Source organism: Botrytis porri, assembly GCF_014898465.1.
Source record: "Botrytis porri strain MUCL 3234 chromosome Unknown BPOR_013, whole genome shotgun sequence".
Taxonomy (NCBI): domain Eukaryota; kingdom Fungi; phylum Ascomycota; class Leotiomycetes; order Helotiales; family Sclerotiniaceae; genus Botrytis; species Botrytis porri.
In genome coordinates, this window is record NW_024066087.1 from 1,341,427 (window position 1) to 1,365,331 (window position 23,905).

The window sequence follows — 23,905 nt, forward strand, 5'->3', positions numbered from 1 at the left end:
AAGTTCTTGAACTTTTTGGGCTACAAATTGTTGTAAAATACTCAGGAATGCCACACTTGTGACTCAAAGAAGAAGAGGCTCTTGACACCTTTGAATGTAGTGATATATCCGTGCCTTGAATATGTGTTCGAAATCTCTTGGGAGCGAGAGCGAGTTCGATAGTTTATTGATGCGACACATCTGAACGATTTAGCAGACATGAGCAGATACAAAGGGAGGCGTTTCTTTTTGAAACTTGGAAGGTAATCTAGCATTTCTTTTAAATTTCAAGAGAAGATCACCATTCAGTTCTAGATGACATGAAATGAGATGGAACCTAAGATTTTGGAATATCATTACTATAAAAAAATGCCATTAGTAACCTCTTTGATTCATTTTAAATGAGATTGTCTCATGAGTAAAATACTATCCCTTCGTGCAGCTTTGCAAACAGTAGTACCTGCGCAAGCTACCGGCAGATATTTTCGCAAATCCACGCTGCTATAAATTCTAGCTGACCCCAATTTGGTTTTCTCTGCGCGATGCCTTCCTTCACAACAAGTCCCCTTATACCACGCCTTCCGGACACTAGGAGCTACTTGCAGGAGGTTTGATACCAAGTGCACGATACATATTCTCTTGCTTCTTGAGAGCACCCGAAGACTTTTCATGTTTTGGGGTAACTTGTATATTTCCATCTGCCGGTTGTCCTGACTCCTTTCCGACGCCTTTGACGACATGCTCAATAATATTCACCCTCGTCAAGATCCCTTCGATATTCTTAATTTTATGCTCCATCTTGTCAAGACGAAGACTGAGATCATTGATGTTGGCTTCTTGATTGTTAATGATAGTAGTGAGATCTTCGGTTGGTGTGATGTTCTTTGAAGTAGCACGCTTGGAGATAGTGGAACGATTTGGAATGGAGAATCTGTTTGCGCGAGGTTTTCTACTGTGATAGGTAAGTTAGCACAAGTTCACTCGGAGATAAAGATGAGAAACCAACCCGACCCCTCTGTAAGACATGATGACTTCTTGTGGCAGGTTGATATGATTTTCCAGATTCATGATCGTTCGTCAGTCGAGAACTTTTTGTAGGATCCTTTTCATATGAAAAGTGAGGATGGCCTGGGCGAAGGCGAGCTTTTTATTTTTATGTCAAATCTCGTAGCAAGGAATATTGGGAGGAAAAAACTCGAATCAACATTCTTTCCAAGAATATGATTGAATCCACTGTACCGTTAAAGGCTGAATCGATTCACTATCTCTGTTCCCGCATTTTTGAAAGTTGATATCTCGCAGAGGAGACAAAGATTGCTTTGAATACATAATTTATGATACAGAAGAAGGGTTTTCGAACATTTTATTTTTCAATCAGTAACAACGTAGTTGGCATAGCTTTGTGTATATAGGGTAACACGTCAAATATAGACATTCACTATGTCGACGTCAGCTTGTTCAAACCTTCACTTTCACCTAATATTGAAGAGCGATGCACCCTCTACTTTAATCTTTTCTTATAGAGCCATGATCTACCCAATGATTTTTTGATTTACATCCTACGTAACAGATTTTCCCCTATCTAAATTGTGATTAGATCTATCACTATTGTTTAATAAGACCTCTATAGAGTGTTTCAATGTTCCAGGCTCATCTGACCTTATCAGCGGTATTCACTGACTTATGAGATGGAAGGCTTGCCAGCTTTGTCAGAATAGATGTTGCCAAGCAATGGTTATTTAATCTAACCCGTCTGTTCCTTGATCAGAGCAAGATTTGCACTCGAAATGATTATCATCATCCATTCAAAACTGTTCGAGGTTCCAATCCAACAGAAGGAACCTGTCAAAATTATGGGTCTCATCGATCAAGCGAGTCAATACGGGAATAATGACTAAAAAAGAGAAAAATAGCTAAAACGATTGGTGAAGAAGAGCGTTCAATGAAAGCATAGAAGAATGGGAAAGGATGGGAGGATCCATGGATGGCGATGTTAAAAGAGTCGATGCTCTTGTGTCGGATGTCAAGAGTCAATGCTCTTGTGTGATTCCGAATGTCGAGTCAATTGTGGAGAAAGAATAGAGAAGAATGATTTTGAGAATATATTGAACAAGTAAACAAATGTAGAAGGAGTCTTTGGTGCTTGGTATAGTGAGGAAGAGGATGTCTTTCAAGAAAACCGAAGGCCTGAGGTATGGCTAACCCGTGAGCGGCCGACGGAAGGATAGCAAAGCAATTTCCTTAAGGTGTCTTTTTGATTCGATGATATGCGAACAACTTGCCAATTCAACTAGATGTCCGGTTTCGTTTTGGTGTGGGAACTAGCAACTAATTTCAATACATATACTTACGCGACTAACCTGCTCGTCTTACGTACAAGCAAATAGATTTCCATATTTTTGGGACGGATTCAATCATTGTTATCAAATGCTATTGATAACAACACTTAACTTGATAGCTCGAGTCATATGATCTCGCAGCTGATACACATAGCAAAACACGGATACCTTGACTGATGAGAAAAAGCCAGAATATTAATTTAAGGCTATGAGCATTTTGTCTATAGTTCTGATATGACCAAATTGTGATTTTTAAGCTCATCCTTAAGCTCTATTGTAGAGTGGACTGCTATGAAATCTCATACTTGCGCACAGTACACCTTGGACTATCCCCTAGACCATTAGTTACAGCCGGGAAATGTAATCCATACATAAACAAGAATATTAATAACTTTATATATTATATTAAATATAAAAATCATTTAGTTTGAATTTTTATTAAAGATTATTAAAATAATAATAATTAGAAAGTTGATTAAATTTTTTACATATTATTATATTTCATTTATAAAAGAAATATAATTTATTATATTAAAACCTTTTAAATTATAACATTTTGATTAACTAATAAGATATTATAAGCAAACCTGGTCGTATCTGGCGGTCTAGGGGATATCGCGAAAAGCTCGTGTATTAAATCATAATTTGAGTTATTATTCAACATAAGTTGGGTACTCTACTTTCGGGCCACCCCCCTTTTGGGCCACTTTTTACACCAAAAATGGAATTTTTAACTTTCTTATTTATGAATAGAATTTATTGAAAATTTATATATATATATAATTTAGATCATTTTTAGTTTAGCTTGAAAATTTCAGAATTTTAGGAATTTTCTATATTGAGATCTAGAGCTTCAAAATATTGATTTTTAAATTTATATGAGAATCACATATAAATTTGAAACTTTTATAAAATCTTTAATAACTTTTTAATAAAAATTATTAAAAATAAACTATAAAATTTTATTATAAATTTATAATATTTTTATTTTGAAGGATTCAGAAAAAAAAGAAAATTTCCTATAAATAGATATTTAAAAGAATATCCTCAAAATTGTAGGGATTATTTATACTACTTCAAACTCACTATATATTATATCTTTATATCTGTTGATTTTTTTGAATTTTTTTTTGAATTTCTATATATATTTAAGCTCAAAACTTTCAAAAAGATATATAGTTTTCTTTTGATAATTGTTGTTAAAAAGTTATTAAAGATTTTATAAAAGTTCTAAATTTGTATATGATTCTCATATAAATTAAAAAATCGATATTTTAAAGCTCTAGATCTTAATACAGAAAAATCCTAAAAATCTAAAATTTTCAGATTAGATTCAAAACAATCTGAATTATATATACACAAATTTTCAATAAATTCTATCTATAAATAAGAAAGTTAAAAATTCCATTTTTTGAGATTTTTAGTGGTAAAGAATGGCCCAAAACAGAGGTGGCCCGAAAGTAGGGTACCCGACTTAGTTGTTTCATTATTTGATGTTGATGTTGGCCAACACCCCGAAACATGTATGACCGTAAGATAATATAGTATTAGAAATTCGAACAAAATTCAAGTGCACGCATATAACTACCAGGCCAATGATAGAAAGTCCAAGTCTTTCGTTCTAATCCAAAAGAAAAATAGTATTATGATACGGCCGTATCATGGCTACCTTCTAGTATATAAGTCTCATCTCATGAATGATGAGATGTGAAGTCAACTTTCTTCCATACATTCAAAGTGATCTGCGCTAAAATAACCCAGGTCCATTGCGGAAAATCTTTGATTTTTTGACCTCCGTCTTTTCAACAAACAGTTATGCTTATCAAGGAGAGTTACAATGATGTGGGACCTAAATCAATAGACTCTCATCCCTCCTCCTTCCTCCCTTCGTGTCCCTTGATTTCACCGGCAGAGTCTTGTTGTACCTTCATCAATTCCAACACTGATTCCCGCTGATTCGAGCTTTATCTTCAAGGGAATCTTAACTCAGAGTAACGACAATTGGTATTGGTCATGGGCATTCTTTTTTTCTAAAAATAAATCCACCGTCTGAAACTGCGTTGGTAGTAGCATATCGTGTATGGCTGTTTGTATCAATATCTTTAATAGTGGCAGTAAGGTGCCACTTTCAGAGCCGTGAATATAGCCATTCATGTTTTCATACTAGGACCTATGGAATATATGACTTTCCATGTCAAGTCATTTGATAAGAGAATCTACTCAAACAAGTCCAGCATTATTTTACACTTTGACGAGCAACTTCCTTCCTCCTGACCCAATGACTGATCACTCCATGCATAGTTGCACACATCGGCACTCTGAAGCCCAAATTCAAAGATAATCTGTTTACATATTTCAATAACGACATCTTGACTGTCCCATTTTTCAAGGACCGTACTCGACCCCACAAACAATTTGCTCAACGATCCCTTTCTCTCTAGCTCTTTCGCGGTAAATATTTAAGGGATGAGTACTCACAATCCTGATACTGTCGATCTATACTCTTACGATCTCTGTATTCATTATTCTTTGATTTGGCTTCGTGATTCAACTCTTTCGCTAGATATCCATTTTCCGACTCGTTCCTGTCGTACTTCTTTGCAATCCTCCGAAGTTTGTTCCGGCAACATTGTATTGGAGATGGTGGTTTGAAGTTCCAATGCGCCTCTACTTCGAGTTTTTGCAAAATCTTATTCAAACTCTTCCATGCTTGTTTATGGCCTAGCATTTTTGTCAACGAAATGTTGTCGTCAAGCATTTGTCTGATCATGACGATTGGGATATTAACGGTATGGTGCGCATTGCTGTGGCGGACTTGCTGAACTTCCCTAAGAGTCGTCCAGATATAATCTTTCGTCTCGCAGGGATGTAGGAACAGTTTTGATTCATCGAGGCATGCCGGGGGCCACATTTTATGGAACTCCTGTAATTCCGCATGTCCGCATTGCCTCCAGCCCCTCCTCTCCAATAAGTTATGATTACTGGGCATTTGTCTCAAACATTCGAAGCCTGATTCTTCCAATACAGCTTGAGCCTCTTGCAAAATCTCTCTCTGTACACTGACGTCATAAAAGGGCGTTGGGTCCTTTACCCACTGCTTGTATGCTCCCAAATCAAAAAAATCAATTCGGACCGCGTGTTTGAAATTGTGTGAGCTCGAGCGAATTTTTTGACTGCCATAGAATGGTCCGCCATAGTTTCTATCAAAAAGTTTCTCTTCTTGTGACCTATGTTGTTGATTGTTGCAAGCAATCGATCGACGCTCGTCTGTTCTTTTTTATCATCCATGTGCTCAGGGACAGTTGCAATATAGTTGCTTGGGTGAATTGCTGCTACGACTGCTATTGTCCTTATGGTTATCGAGACTCTTTTTTGTTACCTCTTCCATCTGTCTACTTGGTCCGACCTTTTTGCTATCCCCCGGATTTCCCATGGCTTCTTTGCTTGGTGTTCGTAACTATGCGTAATCAGATAAGTTTATATGTAGACCACATACTATCTTACCGATTCACCGTTCATGCTAAGATCGGAGATATCCCCTAGTCCAGTGGTAGCTGCACTGCTGCAAATTTCAGCAGGTACGTTTTTATCGTTCTTGATGATGAAGGTTGACCTGAACAGTTTAAGGGAGCTCAACGCTTCAGCCCTATTAATCATCCACCCTTCTCGACAAGTCTCTAGTAGTATTTCCACAATCTCCATCATGTCAAGATGGCCCAGAAATGTTGATACTTCCTCATTATTTGAGCTGATTACCTCTGTTATTTCTTTCTACATGAATGGCTCGTATATTTCTTGGGATATTAAATCATTGAAAAACGCGAATTTCGCTGATTTCTTTTGAAGCCATGGCTTCAAGAGCTCGTCTAAGCTCAGCATGATAGCCTGATTAGCGTGGTGACTCATTTTATTGTGTTGGCCGAAAAGAATGTTGACAATAGAGTAGACAAGGAAGCACGTTGTGCTGGTTGTGCGAGGATAAGCCGGAATCTTCCTCAATGACTTCCAGACTTCAGTAAATTGACACAAGGCTAGAGCCTTGCCAGTAATGAAACGATATTGAGCTGCTAATGTGCGTGACTAGAATTTGTCGATAGCGAACTAATCGTATAATGTTAAGTCGGAATATATCGTTCCCATTTTTATGATTTGCAACTGTGACTGAACTTTGAATGGGAGACATGATATTCATGGCCTATAGGCACGTCTAAGCTTGCTTCTATGGTTTTCGAATAGACATCAATAAATTTACACTTCTGATAGCATAGCAAGTTGGGAGACAAAGCTGGGCTCGTTTTCAATATATAAACACTTTCATATGCAACTCGTCGCCACACATGGCAGACAGACTAATCGTTCATATTTCGTTTCGCCGTTATCAACTCAACAAGTAGATTGCTCCTGAACTATTGAGCTTTGGATTGAATAGTACTGAGGATTCTTTTTGCAATCTCATGATGTTATGCTGGTCGAGGATTGAGAGAAGAAATTACTGGTCCACACAAAGATTGATCAGTGGAAATCACCTAAGGAGCACTTGGAGTGCGCGCAGAAAATAGGGATGTACGCTCGAACTTTTTATTCGTGCTCTGTAAACATATTGCAAAGTAAATCGACGACACCTTTGATGGACCATTGGGTATAACTAAACATAAACACAGGCACAAATACGATTAGCCTCGACCACAAATACTCAGAAGACGCGCATGTTCTCTAAAACCGGTGTTAGATGTCGTTGGGAAAATGATTATTAGTCAGCAACTCGCTACATCGGCTAATATTCGGACTGGGGCTCTAATAGTGGGGCTTCGCAATAAAGCGACATTAGACGACTCGTTAGATTTGATTTCGTTTGACTCCATTCAATTTTATTCTTTACCTCGATACAGCAAAGTCCAAAGAAGAAAAGATCTGAGAGACTTAGTTGAAGTAGTAGGCTCGGAGTGGAATATCACAATCTAATACTTATTTGCATCAGAAATCACGATGATAATGAGTGTAGAATTGTTATTAAATCTGGTTAAGTATAGTGCGTGTTGTAATAAATGATATGTATATTGAGCTGGGCTGTATCAATTGCTTTGATTAAACAATATAAATAACGCTCTTAGAATGCTTTCTGTATCGATTGCAGAACTGGAGTTGTTTCACCAGCACTTTTCTCTTCATACATGCATTTAATCTTCCTCCGGAAGATGAACGTTTATCGTTTTGACTGAGACTATTACCAGAGGATGAAATAGATCACTTAGAATGCACGTTTTCAATATATTTAATTGGGTAAATAAGCATCAAAATCGATGTGCTGATAAATAAGCTATTCCACAGCTTGACATGACAGAAAACGTATCTATCATATCAAATAACTAATTCACATGCAGAGAATACTCAAGTAACCTCCCTTTTCGGCCAGCCGAAACGCATTGTTCCCATATCAAGAACCATGCACATCCTGAAGCTCACTCTCCACTTCATCCGCAAACTGCTCATCAATAACCTCCAGCCTGCGCATCTTCCGCTCAATCACATCATCAAGCTTAACTCTCTCTGCTCCAATCGCATGAACCTGAATCTCATTCTTCATGTCAAGTTCTTCTTTCTCAAACATTGACCTCAATCTATCCGATGCAACCTTCACATCCTCATTCAAAGCAATCTCCCTCGCAAGTCGACTGCGGAACTTCTCTAGCATCGACAAGCTCTCTGTTCCTCCTACCATTCTGGTAAGACGGATCGCATCTTGTAACATGAGCTCGACGATGCTGATAGTTATACCGATGCAAAGACCGCGACGAAAGACACAGTGTCTAATCTGTCGCACTTTCTTGAGAAGTGTGAGGAAGGTTTCTGCAGTTTCTCCGTCAACGAGTTGGAGAGTGTTATTTTTGATCTCAGCTGAAGATTCGAACATCTCATGGTATAGCTCCAAAGAACCTTTTCTGCAATCACCCCATCCTTCCTTGGCCACCAAATCAGGATGATATTTTCGCAACCAAGAAATGCATGAGGTTGTAAGAATATCTTTCGTCTCCGTAAGTATTAATTGCTCTAGTCCGAGATTTTCCATGGCGGTCTTATCATTGACAGGGATGTTGTAGTCGCGGAGGTTACAATTCTTGATCTGTAGAGGAGGGTATGGTGCATCGGAATCCCATTCAGAATTAGAAGTCCAGTCGGAATTGGATTCATCTATGTTTAGTTAGCAATGTTACGCCACTGTGAAATAAAACTCATGTTAGAGATGGACTATATACTTGCTGCATCTTGCTCTGCGCTTTCGCGACCTGGAGCTGCCCAAAATCCATACGCACGCTGGACTCCATACATTCTTCGATCACGATTGAAAATCCTTGACGATGCTTTCGTTCTCTCTTTTTCTTGGCTGGTTTATTTTCAGTCGGGTTGTTGACCTTTGCTTCTTCGCCCATCATTACTGACGGTCCGGATGATGTTTGGTCGAGGTTGGTGTCTTTGACTTGACTGCCATCAGCTTATGGCTCCTTGGGTGAAGATGATCTTTCACCGTGAGAAGACATCTTGAATGTTTGGTGGAATGTACTGTGTCTAAAGGTTCTGAGAGAAAACGTGTTTGTGGTGTGATTATCGAGGGTTCGTAGAAGCTTATGGCATGTACGATAGAGCAGCTAGGGCTTGGTCCTTGTTTGAATCTTTGCCTTTCTTGAATTTTAGACAGTGAATAAGAGGAGGTTGTGTGACTTCAAGAGGGTGTTCTAACAGAACGCAGTGACTTCTCTGTTTAGTGAATACCTTCCAGTTGATACCTGTATTTTCCACTTCCTTCCCCAGGCAAAAGCTTCAAAGTTGATCTGTCATCCTTTGCGAAAGGTCAGCAAGGATGATGAGATCATGACACCAATCTATGTAAAAATGCATATTTACAGTGGAAAAATGAGTAGAAATCCAGCCCTCTTCAATAGATATTCCCCCACCACTCCACTCAGCGAACACAACCCTTTTATACCACATAGATAAAGCTTTTAATCTCATCATAAGAACGCATCAAACATTGAAGTAAAAATTTAAAGTAATGGGTATTAATTTTTTTTTCATTAAAATCTTTATTTCATCACCTGCTTGCTTCTCACTCTCCTACGCCAATTTTGACCTCGCTAGCACTGTGGCATCCTCCAAGATAGTTCCAAGAAAGCCCTCCTCTCTTTCTATTCCTTTCTTCTCCTATCTCTCCTCTCTCTCATCTCCTCTTAGTTATTAAAATCGGCGTCAATCCCACGAACATGTAGTCTTTCAGCCACCTTCTCGCCTTCACTCTGTACACCATTGTGCCGCCCATTCGGCTTCACAACTTCCCAGCTTCACCACTTCCTCTTCTGCTTAACGCTCCTGTTCTCTTCCAAGTCTACGCCCAGACACACAAGCACCCAAAGATCGCCTAAAAAGGGAATAGAAAAGACCAGAAAACCTCTCTTAGAGATCGGATTTGGTCAGAGAACACGACCACGAATTCCCCAATCAAGCCCATCTCTCGAAATAGGAGTTTGAAAAAGAAAGGAAAATAAAAGAGACATTACATTCATACAAGTCATAAAGAAATCGTATTCAACGAACGAGTTCTCGAAGAAAAATATTCGATTTTATGTACAAATTTCTCGTTATCCACTCACACTATCTCCGCATTTTGGGTATCCATAAAAGCAGAGCAGTTACTAATCGCTACAATTGATATACAAAACTTCGTTGCTTTCCTGCTAATCCCCTACCCTGTCACTCCCAGAGTCACTACCTTCGTACTTTGAATCTGATCGTTCAACCAGCTAAGCACAGTCATTTTGTGACCGTGTTCTTTTGGCCCACTGTTCCATTACCCAGATCTACTTTGAATTCCACCAAATTAACAGTATTACCGCCCCCCATCGAGACATTCATTGCAGATAAGTTCTCGGAGCTTTGTTGATTAAAAAACTTTTGCAATTCTCCTTGCGCGGATACTGCATTGTCCAAGTTTTCTTGCTGCAAAACAAAAAGGACTGTGACTCTTGCAAAATCTAACACCTCCTCTGTGATAGTAAAGGCGGCTGTAGGGTCAATAGTGGAGGTCGTCAAAGTTGCAGATGCAGTTCCTGTTGTGGTTGGAGAGGAAGTTGTAGAAGGTGAATCAGCAGAGGTCGATGCTGCTGAGACAGTTTGAGTGGCCTGAGACTGAGAGGAAGTAGGTGTTGCCTGAGTAGTGGAAGAGTCTACTGAGATGATATTTGTTGATATGAAAGTTGAGTCTGGGCTTGCAATTGCTCGCATCTCAACATCTGTGGGGTCCGACTGCACGTCCTTCTTCACCTTTTTATCCGTGGTAGACGTCGCTTTAGCACTAGCATCTCCCATTCTTTCATCACTTCCGTCAAAAGTGACTAGGGAATTTTCCGACGCACAGCTCAAATTTGCTTTATTGAATCTTGCTAGAATTGTGTTTTCAAATAAGGGGATCGAAAAGTTGGTTTGAGCAGCCGAAATGAGTCGGGGTATCGAGTCGCCAATGGTAGTGTTTGCAGTAGTGCTTGATGACGTTGTTGTGCAGCCCGAAGATCCCGAGACTGCGCAAGTACTACCTGTAAATCCGTTTATGCATAAACAAGTACAGATACCATTGTCGACGAAAGAGGTTCCACCGTTCTTACAGGCAGTCGAAGTGTTTGCAGTGCAGCTTTGTACAGTAGTTGCGGTTGCGGTGGTACTTGTGGAGGGTTTGTCAATTACGAGAAATTTAAGAGGTACGACGACGGCGGCCGCAATTATTATGAGTAGAATTATTACAACGACAATGAACCCCCAGCAAGGTAGACCACAACACTTTCTTTGTTTCTTTCCAGGTGCGTCAGATTTTGGATCATTTGGATCGTATTCTGGCCACATCGATAAAGGTCGTGGAGCATCGCGGGCAGGCGTTTCACGACCGGGAGGTGGAAAAGCTGATAACATTCCGGAGAGGGTAGAACCTCGTCTGTCATAGTTTGGAGAAACTGAGATGTATTAGAGTTTGGATTGTAATAGAGACATGATCACCACTTACGTTCAATTTCTTTCTCGCTGGGAAAGTCTCTGTCACTTGGATAATCATCAAGACCCATTCGGCTTCCTGGTCTTTTACCGCGATCCATCATCGACGCTAATCTTGTTGCTCTCCTAATTAGATCCGGTAAACTTGTCAAACTACCTCTTGCCTCTGCCTCCCTTACCGCATCAACATTGAGACGTGGTGGCCGACGGATTGCTGATAGCCTACTAAAAGGTCCTCCCTCGTTTGCAAAGGGCGACTTAGTCCTAATCGTGTCGCTAGGTAATGCACTTGCTGCTTGATATGCCCTGAGCATAGCGCTTGCACCCGGGCTCTTTGTTCCATCTCGTGAAGGTAGATCAGTAGTTACGGCCATAGCGACGGTCGGAACCGATTCGTCAGAGCTTGTTGGGGTAGGGTCAATAAGGCCAGTGCCACCAGCTAAAGGTGAATCTGGATTTCCTGGCATTGGCCATTGTGTTGATCTTTGAGCTTCTGCGGGACTGAGCGTTGGTCTTTGTATTGGTGTTGGGCCCAGTCTCTTGTTTTCGGATGGCGGCATAGGCATTGCAGCAAGCCGTGCTGGATCGATCTGACCTGAGGACCGGGTCACGATCATGGACGGTCTCGCTCGCTTGCCAATACTAGCACTTCTGATCAATCCTCGATCGTCGTTGTCATCCGATCCTCGAGATTCCCGACCTTCTGATACTGCATCGAACCTTCTGTCATCTTCATAATCATCATCATCATCCTCATCCGATCGATAATAACCAGGCGATTCAGGTCCCCAACTCGAGGGTATAGCTGCGCTTGATGCATATGAACTATGTGAACCTGGAAGTGTTCGTGGACTGAGGCCCATGCCCTCTGATACCTCTGGAATTGGGGACACGAAAGAAACTTGGGAATAATATGACGAGGCGCCTCTTCGGGAAGTTGGTGGTGGTCCTAGATTAGCACTTCTCCTTACTGATGGTGGGATGGCTGGAACGGGAACAGGGAAGTCGGGTATTGTACCAACTGATGAAACTGTCGAAGGACGTGACGATGACAGAGGCGATTGTAATAATTGGTAGTTTTGATCAAATTCATCGTCTCGATTTCGTGGCGGGCCACGCGTTTGCTGTGGCGGGTATGAATTTTGTGGTTGGTATTGAAAGGTTGGGGTAATATCTTGTATTCTGGACGAGTCAAGGATCGAAGGTACGTGACTAGGTCTTGGTGGTCTCTGAGGAGGTGGGCCGCGATTAGGAGGAGGTTGATACTGCTGAATATCTGGACCAGGATTTGTTCCCATTAATGGCCATTGTGGTACTTGAGTAGGTCGAGAAATCGCCAGACCAAATGCACTTTGACCACCGTTCTTCGACATTCCTGGTGGATTTTGAAATTTTGCTCTTGGAGGACTTGGAATATTGCTCGGTGATGAAGGATCATAGGGTCTTGGTGCAGGTATCGATTCGGTAGGCCTGCCTGCTGCCGCTCTTTCTCTTGCCCTCTTCACCGATCCACCCCTTGTCGGCGCATCCCATTGTTGTTGACTCATCTGATAGAGATATTAAACCGTTCGTACCACCAACAGTGAAATGATATTGGGGTATCCGCAAATTCGGGCCAATATCCAATCACTCGGGTTCTTCCGTGTATTTATTTCGTTCGTATCTGCATGAAGCCGTTCCGTTGAGGTTGTTATTTTCGCACTTGAATAGGTTTCTTTTTCCACCACCTTGCAAATGACCAATGGCTTTTCCTAGGATATGCAGCGCCACAATAAAACTTTCAGCCGGCGATTGAGTTTGCGAACCGATTTTGTTTTGTTTTTTCTTCTTTTTTTCTTTTTGAGAGATGCTGAGGGCGAATCTTGATGTTAGAAGAATACAAAATTGCTAAAGAGTGTAATTTCGGTTCACTGGGAACCGTTAATGAGAATAAAGAAGGATCGAATATCTATTGGACCGATGTATACTTTCGCATATCCAAGCTCGAAGGTGATTCGTATGTAGTGAATGAAAAAGCCAATCAAGGCAATCTATGAAGTTGAATGAGCACTGTGGCAATCTTAAAGAGTGTAAACTACTCAAGCACAATCAATTAGTAACTATCGCCAGCGACAAATGACCTGCGCGCAATGAAAGCAAGAGAGCACAATACAATCAGGGGCAAAAGATTGACTGGAGACGAAGAGGGGCCATAGGGCAAGATACTAGATGGTCTCGGTATCAACTCTCAAGGGCTTTTGGCTAGAAAGAAACTTCAAATAGATAGTGTGCCTCAGTGATCAATTGAGAAAGGTTATAACAGTATGAGATACGAGAATGATCCCATGCAACGAGGTCGTCACAACTAAACCCAGAGCCCGAAAACTCCTCACAATGGCACACTACGGGTATTCATCGAATATGTTGAAATTGTTCACATACATTTGGTGTTTCGCAAGCCTGCGTGGATCCTTGAAATGGTATGAAGTCTTCCCTGAATTATTCCTTCTTCACTCCCAATATCCCCGATAGCTTCCTGAAGCCGAAGAGAAAATGTATAAATCCCTTCGCCGACCTCAAACGTTCTGATCTTCAAACCTGCTTATTGTGGGAGAAGCCAGTCTCTCTAGGTACAGGATGAAAGATTGGGTGCCAGTATTTATTTTGACGAGGGAAATTTGACAGTATGTGGAAGGAAGCTTTCGAAGCTTTTAGGTGTAGGTAGGTATTCTTTGGTCGTTTCAGATTCGAGATCCTATCGCCAGCCTATTGTATCCAAACAAAAAAAAAAGAAGATGAGCTTCGAGCCCTTCGGTCGACCAAGCAATGCTGAAGCGCAAGGCTTGGGTTATGAATTCAAAGAAAGTTATCGACAATGAAATGAAGCCACAGGAAATCGAATTGAGTCGGGTTCGAGTTCGAGCTCGAAATCGAAATCGAGAAAGACGTTGAGAAAGCAAGTTGTGATTTGGGAAACACTTCGACAAATAGGAAGGATGGATCTACGATATTCTTCTCGAATCGCACCAATTTGTTCGCACCGGTCAGCAAAGCAAATGGTCTGATCAATATCTACTCCCCTGATGAGAACCTAGCAATTAACAAATTTGGGGGACTCTTCCTAAAGGTACATGCTATAGTTTCTTCGTATAAATGAGGGGAATGGGGGCACGCAGTACATAGACGAAGTACTTGCAATGGACAGCAGCGCAGAGAAAACAGTGCCGTGCAGGGTAGACATTCAAAGTACTTTATTCGACCCTTCAATGAGATGATTTGACTGGCTGACGGGGCATGAATCTTGCAGAGAGGCCTTCAATCTGGACGAAGTTTCTATACCTTGCTCCCCGAATTATCCATGACCCATACCATTTGATCCTTGGATAAGGGCTATGTCTCTCGCCATACAAAATCCATTCCCCTGCTTATGCAAGGTGATGGAAAAGACATTGGAGAGGAAATAACAATACTCCGTAGAGTTGAAAACGGAAAGGTTCCAGTTGCAAGGGACCGTGGCTTATTGATCAGATCGGAATTCCTGGAACGGTTTTTTTTTGTTTGGTTTACGATGTACATACAGGTCGTCAAAGAGGTCTCGAGAGTTTTCTGCGGGTCACCACATTTGCAGGGACCAAAAGAAATGTCGTAGATTTAGTCTTTGTATCTCGATTTCATTGGTGGGTTAGAGGCTAAGTCGACGCCATACCTAAGTATATTTTGAGGTCTTATTAGTTGATTTAGATGGTTTAACTTGGCTGTTTTCGTTGATCAGTTGTTCTAGAAGAGGGTGAAGTGTCAAAGCAGCAGTATTTCCTTTTATTCGTTACGGTGCTTGCCTCGGACCAACCACCAATTGACTACCTGATAGAATGTAATATTCGTGGCCGCTCTTACTATTCGTCTTACACTGTTACACTTTCCTTATCATGATGCATTATCTTAGTTACCAACCTATTTCGATACCAAACACCAAAGCACTCCAGCTCCTGCCATCTCCTTTTTAGCCTGTGAGTAACGGCCGCACAGGAAACGGGCCAATCCAGGAACAAGCAACACAACACAACACGACAGAGACAGATGCGAATAGAACAATCAACTCTTGAAGGACAGCTACTAACTACTGGTACTCATAGACACTCACACTCACTACGAGTACATATACTCAAAAAGCTTCAACCGGAATACTACGCATGCGAATCACACGCTATAATCCTCTACTACTCTCCATCAGCGAAACGCCGGAAGCTTTTCAATAAATTCGGTATTTTCAAATTAGACATCTTCCTTCCACTCTTCCACTTTCTACATAGTAACCTCGTAGGTAATTGTCCTATTCTATCTCACACAATCACAATCATAATCCCTGCTGCCCTCGTGGTTTCCCATCCAAGACTCTAGTCCGAGCAATCTCATTCCACCGTTTCAGATTAAATAGATTCTCGACTCGCTTCGCTAGAGGATCAAGGATTACGGTACAAGGGCCAAAAACCTGTTGAAACCCATCTTTGAATCTTTTGCAGAGTTCAAGAACAAATCAAATGTGTTCATTTTGCTTCAAGAGGCTTTGAAATTCCGCCCCCAGTCTGATTAGGCAGGCAATTTTCTTCGTACGAAAGAATCCTTCCTTCTTGCTACTTCCAGTTCGATCTTTTCCCTTCGCACTTTTCGTATTCGCTCTAATACCATTTTCATCTCATGTATCATCAGCTCAGGAGGTTGGGAATCTTATGTCAGCTCGAGTCTCGAGATTTCGCCTTGCATTGGCGAATTGCGTGCAGCAAAGACATCTAGAAAAATCTGCAGGTACACACATCTCGCATCTTACTTAAACTCGAGAGGGAAAAGAAAAGGTACAGTCCACAGGGAGCATGTGCAAGCAAGATAATCGGATTTTCATCACACCGTCTTTCCGCAGGTGACAAGTAACAAAATTCGAAGACGTGAGGAGAGGTAATACGAGATCGCGTTCCTTTCTCCTTTTTCTCACAAAAAAATCTCCGCGCTCGCCGCCATCAGATTTTATCACAGTCGTATTTCAACGTTCTTTTTCAACTTGCGCAACGATCATCCTAATTATAACGCAAACGCAGATCCTCCATTTCCTCACGTGCAGTATACCAAGAAGTTTAATATGGCGTTAGTGTCGATATCAAGCGCCCCTAAGAGTCTAAGACATCTCCTGGCGATAAGCGGAAATGAACTATGGGGTCTGTATACTATATTTAATTTGGCTTTCAATCTACGGACTATGCATAATAAAGTTCAATATTGTTTACGCGGTTTTCAATTTATTGAACAATCGGCCAGATTCAACTAATCGAGTCTTGATATCGTCATGGTGGAGTTGTGTTTGCGCAAGGCGGGTGCGAACCGATGGAGGAGAGGAACGGAGAAAGCTTCACTAGTTTTGTGGAACTTGTGAATTGCATATTTTTCATCTTTCATCCTGAGTTCGAGAGTGGATACGCCTTCGGATTCGTTTTCTTGATTTTGCTGTTCATTGTTCATTGTTCATTGTTCATTCTTCTCAAGCACATTTCTACGAAAACTTCTTCCCTTCCTTCCCGAAATTGCATGCCAGCATGTCGGTCCTGCAAATTTGCAAAGTAGCACTTCTCCGCATTCGCTCCAGAGGTTCTTTCCTTCTAGCCCTCTCATCCTTTCAAGAAAGAGATTAACACTATGTCGGCTTAACGATCCCGGGTGTCGTGACTCCAGAGATCCGTTTTTTCTTTCTTATGCAGTGGAAAGTTGTTGCCAGCGCAGTGAACGATCGTTTGCTTCCTCAATTTCGGAAGTTGTTCGAAATTCATGCTGTAGAGTTTTACCAGTGTCCTACGAAGTACATACCACGCTGCGGTGAAACCTAGGACTTGATCCTTTGAATCTGCTTTCAATGCAGGTACCGTGTTCACCTTAACATTCCCGCCGGCATGTATGTATGTCTCGTCTCGTCTTTACTCGTGTGTTTGTGACACTTACATTTTGAGCCTCTCGATTATCATCGCAGTGAGACGTCTGGTAATACCAATCACGCTTGTCGTAGTATCGTATCTAAGTGTTACGGTTGTCAAATTATCTTCTGTCACTCATCATACGTGGAACATGGCGTTCCAAACATTAGATACTGTACAGGCTTTCTAGTTCTCGCGATAATTTTTACTGTCCGTGGGCCATGGATCTCTGCGATCCAGGGTTCAAAACATGATTTGATACTCAAATCTATGTTGGCGGGACAAAGCTGACTACTCGGTTGTTATACGACCTTCATATGACTAAGGGCTTATACAATCTGATCTTTATTGGAGTTTAAATAGAATCAACCATGGAATTCAAGAACTTGTAGGTATTCCTAGTATCATATCATATGTTGATACTTAGGAATTGATATAACAAATGAATAACCTAAATCTGCTCGAATGATAGATCTGACCTCACTCTATTATGATCCATTTCACTGTTCCTGTGAGCAAATTTTATCTCTTCAAAAGCAATATAAATGGGTGCCATGGCTATCCTCATACAGTAATATTCTACCTGTGTCGCCGTCGATACTTTGAGCACCTTATCAATTCCTACCTTTCTACACTCTCCTGGTTATTTTCTCTTTTCATACACCCAAAATCACAACGGATACAAGAAAGCTCAAACACCGTTACTAATTGTTCTCCCGCAATCCTTCTTTCGTCGGCCTCAATAAATCACAGAGCACCATCGAATCACCCCCTACGACATCGGCGGAATAAAAATATCCCGTCTTGACTTCCCATCTTAGTTTTCCATCCTAGTATTAAATAACAAGCAAAGTTGACAATTGTGAATCCTCAGTAGCGGGAGTGAGATCAGCTGGGCTATTTCCACCTACTAGTGAACACTTTTAGTATCTATTCTATACATTTTTTGGGCATTATCATCCTAGTCTAGATTAGAGAAAGTTTTCAGAGACTCTTCTGAAGTTTCTTAACGCTCAAGAGTAATTAGTAATTAGTATTTAGTCCTAGTCCTTGAATGAGCACATCTAACGATCAAGAGAATTCAATTGGAGGGGATAGAGGAGATCTTATAAAGACTGAAGATGAAGAATAGTGCTGGAAAATTATTTATTCTGCTACATTCATCTCCTATTTGAAGAGAAAAAGCACGGGTGATTTTATAACAATATCTTTGGACAATATCTCTAAGGTGGAGACGTGTCAAAAAGTTTTCTCCTTGGAAAGAAGTGAAATAACCTTTTTAACTTTCACGATCTAAACCCTCCTTTCTCGTCTTTTTAGCGGAACTAGTGGAGGGTATGTAGGGCATACTCGAATTCGTTTCATATATCAGTTTGTTAAAACAAAGTTGCTCGGGAAAACTATTTTTATTCTTCAAGAAGCATTGCGCATTTCTTGCTTTGTGGTACCCAAAAAGAGAACTGTATGGCCGAGTGCACTCGACTGCCTCTTTCGCGTCAAAATCTCTGATACCTGGCTAGACTGTCATCATAAAGCTGTCGTAGTGGCTTTTTCTTTGCATTAGCTGATGTGCTCTAAGTGATCAACTAGATGTACACTTCGTGCCTCTTTGGCATGTATATCCCTTCTCATAATCTGGAGATGACTTCTTGGCTTTCTGATTGAACAAGATCTCGTATTACCTTATATGTATTTACAATAATTTTTGCGGCACCCTAAGATGGTTTCTCGTATTTCGGCAGTTTTGAAGTACAAAGCAACGGATTTTTGATCCGCCATTGAAGCCGTTTCTCAGCACTGCCAATTGGGTTCATATGTCAGCGCATTGTGTTTCCGCCACGCTCAAATTATCAACCTGGCGGACATGGAAATGGACAATGTACTTGACGAAGAACATACTTTTCAGATGGTGCATTGAAGGCCAAATAAAAAATTAAAAGAACGGATTAGTAGCCAGAAGTAACGGTTCAGAGAAATCACGTCCAAGGGCTTCAAGGGAGGGCTTGATTGCAGGCAAAGTTTGTAAACTCAACCTCGAGAAATTCCAGTCTCGGCTTTAGAAAATGGGGAGACTCAGCAAGGACTGAGTGATCAAGCAAAAGCGCTTTTGCGCAAGATGAAGTGGCCTTTAAAGCAATAGGATATTCAAAGACTGGTGGATAACATGAGAAATTTGAATGCACGAATTGAGAAAGCCCAAATCATAGATACAACGTCAATTTCAGTGTGGTGCAAAATATACATGTGTAGAACTAATAGCTTTGGTCCGATGGGATGAGATACAAACACTATGGTCCGATCTATGAAAGACAAGATTGGCTAGGTGAAAGATGCTTTCAAGATCAGTGAGGCAAATCAGAATTTCCCACTGTTCCGTATCTTGAAACCTACAAAACTTGCAGACAAAAACTCAATCATGATATTCTCCTAGCTCACATTGATTTAGACTTTAGACTAACAGCAGCTAGCTAACGTTCAACAAGAGGAATGTTAGAACGAAAGGAAGTGAGACACAAGTATGAAGAGGGTGAGAGTATTCAGAATTTCAAGGCATGCATCGAAGCGTTGCTCACAGAGACAAAGCAGCAAACCACAATATTTAATGCGATTTGTGGGATCAGAATTCTAACGCTGAATAATAGCTTTTCAAGAGGGACATCTTGAAAGGGTTCAAGAATGGCCATTATTGCCAACGCTGATCTGGAAAGGCATCTGCCTGACTTCACGGCGTCAGTGGCCAAAAGATTTCTCTTGAGGCTAATTGAGGAGAGATGGAATTCTTATGGAAGGGAGCACTCCATAAATCAGAGGGCAAAAATGGATGCTAGACTAATATTCATTACTAGGGGATCAAGTTCCTCTGAGATATGAAGAATCTGGAATTAAAGATGCCGAAACAGATATGATTAACGAACAATCTCATTGGCTCTGAGTTAGATGAAGAAGTACTGAGCAATTCATCGACCTGGAGGATTATAAGCAATCAGAGTGACTGCGCCGCTGAGCATGATAGTCTAGTGATCGCACTCGCAAGATTAAAGCCTCGTTGGCGCTTGTCGTTGAAGCTATGAATATGAGATTCAAAATGTCCTTTCTAGACGTACAGTGTCTAAGTGAATTAGAAACCAGCCACGGTGATTGAAGTAATTACACACGTCGTGGAGTAAAAGATTTGGGCACCAATTTTGAACACAAAAAGTACGATTTGAAGGTGACGTTGGGAGTAAAAGAACCGTTAATTAATCTCCAATGATACCAGTAATGATAAAAATGCATGAGAGACGCTTACCCTTCTAAAGCTGGACCGTTTCGGCGTTTACCCGAAGTTTTTTCGTTGTAGCTTATGGAAAGCATACTTAGCCGCTTAGCGAGACTAGGCAACAATATCTTACAACGTCAAATCGAAGGACAAGATAGTAGAAAGGTGATAGAATTATATTCATTACTTGAAAGCATCCCGCGGAGAATTCCTCATGTCCTCAAAATATTTCACCAAAATGCTTTTTCCAACAATTATAGGTGTTAGGTAAGGCTCAGTTTCTTTTCACTTGGCATACCACTTACACACACATAGCGCCGGGATTCATATACTCCTTCTCCTAGCAAACTTCTTCGGCACTGATGTAACTCCCATGATTGTTGACAAAGTTTATCGCGCCTTCCCATCTCTTTTTCCAGCGCCTAACCCCAGTCCAGTGGACCCGATACTTGAAGCGGCCTCCCGTATGGCAGCGGAGCGTCGTCTACTCTATCCCGTCTTCAATTACACTATGCGTACTATATTCCATACTAGCGGTTGCACAGTATATGGCTATTCCTCTACCGGTGGGATTTTTATCAAAGAAAATGCCAATATCGTGGATATGAATTTCTTATCCTTGAATCGTCTTTACCCAACTGAAAGATCACATGATCCTATTGAAGAGGATGAATTTTGTACTTTGATGCGAAAGATTGGGGCAATCTGGTGGAGTAGTGAACTTCATCACGAGAGCGAATGGACTTCTTCAGAAGAGATTTACCAAGAAGCAGGTGTGCCGTCCCCAGTGCCTACGAATGCACAGAAAAGAGGATTAATCTTCGGGTGGCCAACAGACGGAGGAGGTGTTTGGGTATTAAGATATGATACGCATGAAGGCAGGGAAGATTCGTTACCAAGAGATTTCGGGAGAATCAGTATGGCGGTAAACATGGATGAGAGGGTGGAGATCATGCGCGAATATGATGCTACTTTCTATGAAAACGAGCAGGGCGTAGAAGAACTTGGTGAAGTATTTTGGAGAGTAGAGGCCAATGAGTGCGTAAAGTGATACGGTGAAGTATTCAATTGTTTGATCCATTCCTTTGAGTCACAGGCTGGTAAGCTGTTCCTTATGTTTGATGTAAGGAGTCATAGATGATATCCGGGAAGCTTGCTTGTATTGCATCATTCGAATTTTCAAGAGGGTTTCTTAAGAAATTGGAATTGTACGGCCCAGAGGAAAGCGAAAGCAGTCCGGGTTCCAGCTCGCTTTGTCTGTTTTTCTTGAATTGATTAGAAGATGTCAACCAAAAACGAAGTAATCGGAAACTGCATATATCATTGAGATTACTTTTAGAAGACTCCGTTTGTGGAGTCTCGGATTGGAGCCATCTGAAACCGCAAACACCACCTGGAAGCCGAAGCAATAATATTCCACATCTAGTAACGTTTTTTGTATGATGTTCTTGAGCTTCTGGTAGCCTATACATTCTGAGAGATTGAAAACTTCCCATCTCCCAAACCAAATGGGCTTCTTCTGTCGTTCTCACAAGCAGATTGTCGTCCCACGATGCCATTTCTGACCCCGTAAATGAGTTGTATCTCTTGTGAATGTTGTGAGAATCATATAAACAAGAGACATTAGAACGTTGAGACTGTGAGAAAATCGAGTTTTCCATCCGATAGAAGCCCATGTGCCTCGAAACTTTTCACGCACTTCGAGACGTAAGATTTCGGGAATTGATAGAGAGATGGTAAAAGTCAATAGAATGGAAAGTCTTTTTCAGAAGATACTAGGATTCATAGCTGGATGGATTTTGCAGTATCAGATTGACTTTCTAGGTTGGCATTCTGGTGAAAGGAGAGGTATGATAGGTTATTCGCTAAGGTTCACCTATAGAGTAGAGCAAGGGGGCGGCGACGAGCCTGCTCTTGTGTTTTCAGTACATTATTTATGCCAGAGAAAAGTCTGCAGGTTCTTAAGACATTGCAAATTGGGATGTGAATATTGTTCAGTACTACATATTAGAGAAAGCTTTTGATGTCTGTATTTGCCGAATTTAGTGCCTCGCGAACATCATGAGCGAGTTTCGCGCGACAACCAGTCGACAAACAATGGGAAGATAACCACAAACGATGAATAGCAACATCAACACTCTTTCAAAACAACAGTTGCTCAATTTTAAGATTAAAAGCTACTGCAAAGATGTTCAATTCACAGCCCCACCACCTCGCCGGCCCAAAACAAGCCTAGCGCAAGGCTGACCCGAGTTTGTCATGTCCCCTCCTTATCTCCATTGATAGATATCATCTCTCAAAAATGCACCATGTCTTTTCGATTACCCTCTCTCGAACTCCGTTTCTCTTTCATACTCAATTCCTTTCCCTTTCCCTTCCTGCTAGGTCCATAGTTTTGCCACGTTTCCGTAGGTTTTGTTCAGATACCCAAAGTATGTCTACAAATGACACAACACCCGCGGAGGGGCAGGGACCAAAGAAACTTAAGATTTTGATGTTGCATGGTGTGTGGTTTTCCACTCTTTTTGTGCACTTTCCCTCTTAATTCCAATCTCTAATTTCAGACAGGCTACACTCAATCTGGCCCCTCCTTCAATTCCAAAACCAAGGCCCTAACCAAACTGCTCACTCGCCAATTCCCCCCTTCTCATCCCGTCTACCCCGGTGGCATCCAGCTCCTCTATCCCACCGCTCCAATTCCACTCTTACCAGCCGATATTCCCGGCTACACGCCTTCTTCCGATCCCTTCTTGGCACCGACCGATGCATACGGATGGTGGAAACGCGAGACCGGCGGGGCCAGATATGCTGGCATTGAGAAAGGGCTCGATACAATCGCAACCACAATCCGCGAAGCAGAAGGAATCGATGGTGTGATTGGGTTTTCCCAGGGCGCATGCGCCGCATTCTTTGTGGCCAGTTTATTGGAGGCAAACCGTGAAAGCGCTTTTGCGCTCCAGTGCGTCAAAAACCCATCCGAAGCAATCCCATACCCCTCCTCCTTTACTGCCCTGAAGCAACAACTCCACCACCCTCCCCTCAAATTCTGCATTTCTTATTCCGGCTTCTACGCACCTTACGATGGATACACCGCATTTTACAACCCCCCTCTAAAAACACGGATTCTGCATGTCATTGGGAGTTTGGATACGGTTGTGGAAGAACATAGGAGTATGGCTTTGGTAGAGGCGAGTGAGGAGGAAAGCAGGGAGGTGTGCTATCATCCTGGGGGGCATTTTGTGCCAATGGGAAAGGAGTTTGGCAATGTGGCTGTGGGATTTATGGTTAAGTGTTTGGATGAAAAGAAGCCAGTGGCTGAAGAGAGTGTCGAGGAGATGGACGTTCCTTTCTAAGCTGGAGAAGAG

General features: G+C 41.5%; 6 protein-coding genes across 6 annotated transcripts; 2 read left to right on the plus strand and 4 right to left on the minus strand.

Annotated features, from left to right (window-relative positions):
• Positions 1-567: 567 nt before the first annotated feature.
• On the minus strand, positions 568-1,005 carry EAF01_009309 (uncharacterized protein; the record flags this gene model as incomplete). Its single annotated transcript, XM_038917565.1, has 2 exons — positions 568-931; positions 986-1,005. 2 exons carry the CDS (start codon positions 1,003-1,005, stop codon positions 568-570), a joined length of 384 nt encoding a protein of 127 aa, XP_038767170.1.
• Positions 1,006-4,755: 3,750 nt separating this feature from the next.
• On the minus strand, positions 4,756-6,020 carry EAF01_009310 (uncharacterized protein; the record flags this gene model as incomplete). Its single annotated transcript, XM_038917566.1, has 3 exons — positions 4,756-5,585; positions 5,655-5,775; positions 5,823-6,020. 3 exons carry the CDS (start codon positions 6,018-6,020, stop codon positions 4,756-4,758), a joined length of 1,149 nt encoding a protein of 382 aa, XP_038767171.1.
• A 1,732-nt stretch (positions 6,021-7,752) lies between these two features.
• EAF01_009311 (uncharacterized protein) lies at positions 7,753-8,854 on the minus strand (the record flags this gene model as incomplete). The annotated part of the gene is made up of 3 exons (XM_038917567.1): positions 7,753-8,507; positions 8,566-8,793; positions 8,842-8,854. The coding sequence occupies 3 exons, from the start codon at positions 8,852-8,854 to the stop codon at positions 7,753-7,755; spliced, it is 996 nt and encodes a 331-aa protein (XP_038767172.1).
• A 1,053-nt stretch (positions 8,855-9,907) lies between these two features.
• On the minus strand, positions 9,908-14,561 carry EAF01_009312 (uncharacterized protein). Its single transcript, XM_038917568.1, has 3 exons — positions 13,770-14,561; positions 11,362-13,422; positions 9,908-11,311 (listed from the first exon to the last, which is right to left on the minus strand). The coding sequence occupies exons 2-3, from the start codon at positions 12,893-12,895 to the stop codon at positions 10,122-10,124; spliced, it is 2,724 nt and encodes a 907-aa protein (XP_038767173.1). The 5' UTR covers positions 12,896-13,422; positions 13,770-14,561; the 3' UTR covers positions 9,908-10,121.
• A 6,217-nt stretch (positions 14,562-20,778) lies between these two features.
• On the plus strand, positions 20,779-21,591 carry EAF01_009313 (uncharacterized protein; the record flags this gene model as incomplete). The annotated part of the gene is made up of 2 exons (XM_038917569.1): positions 20,779-20,807; positions 20,856-21,591. The coding sequence occupies 2 exons, from the start codon at positions 20,779-20,781 to the stop codon at positions 21,589-21,591; spliced, it is 765 nt and encodes a 254-aa protein (XP_038767174.1).
• A 1,383-nt stretch (positions 21,592-22,974) lies between these two features.
• EAF01_009314 (uncharacterized protein) lies at positions 22,975-23,893 on the plus strand (the record flags this gene model as incomplete). The annotated part of the gene is made up of 2 exons (XM_038917570.1): positions 22,975-23,044; positions 23,109-23,893. 2 exons carry the CDS (start codon positions 22,975-22,977, stop codon positions 23,891-23,893), a joined length of 855 nt encoding a protein of 284 aa, XP_038767175.1.
• Positions 23,894-23,905: the final 12 nt, after the last annotated feature.

Bases quoted from the DNA above. Each gene is read 5' to 3' on its own strand.
- EAF01_009312 (XM_038917568.1), bottom strand. From the start codon at position 12,895: ATGAGTCAACAACAATGGGATGCGCCGACAAGGGGTGGATCGGTGAAG. The intron at 11,312-11,361 runs GTAAGTGGTGAT...AATACATCTCAG, and splicing joins CAGCGAGAAAGAAATTGAAC to TTTCTCCAAACTATGACAGA.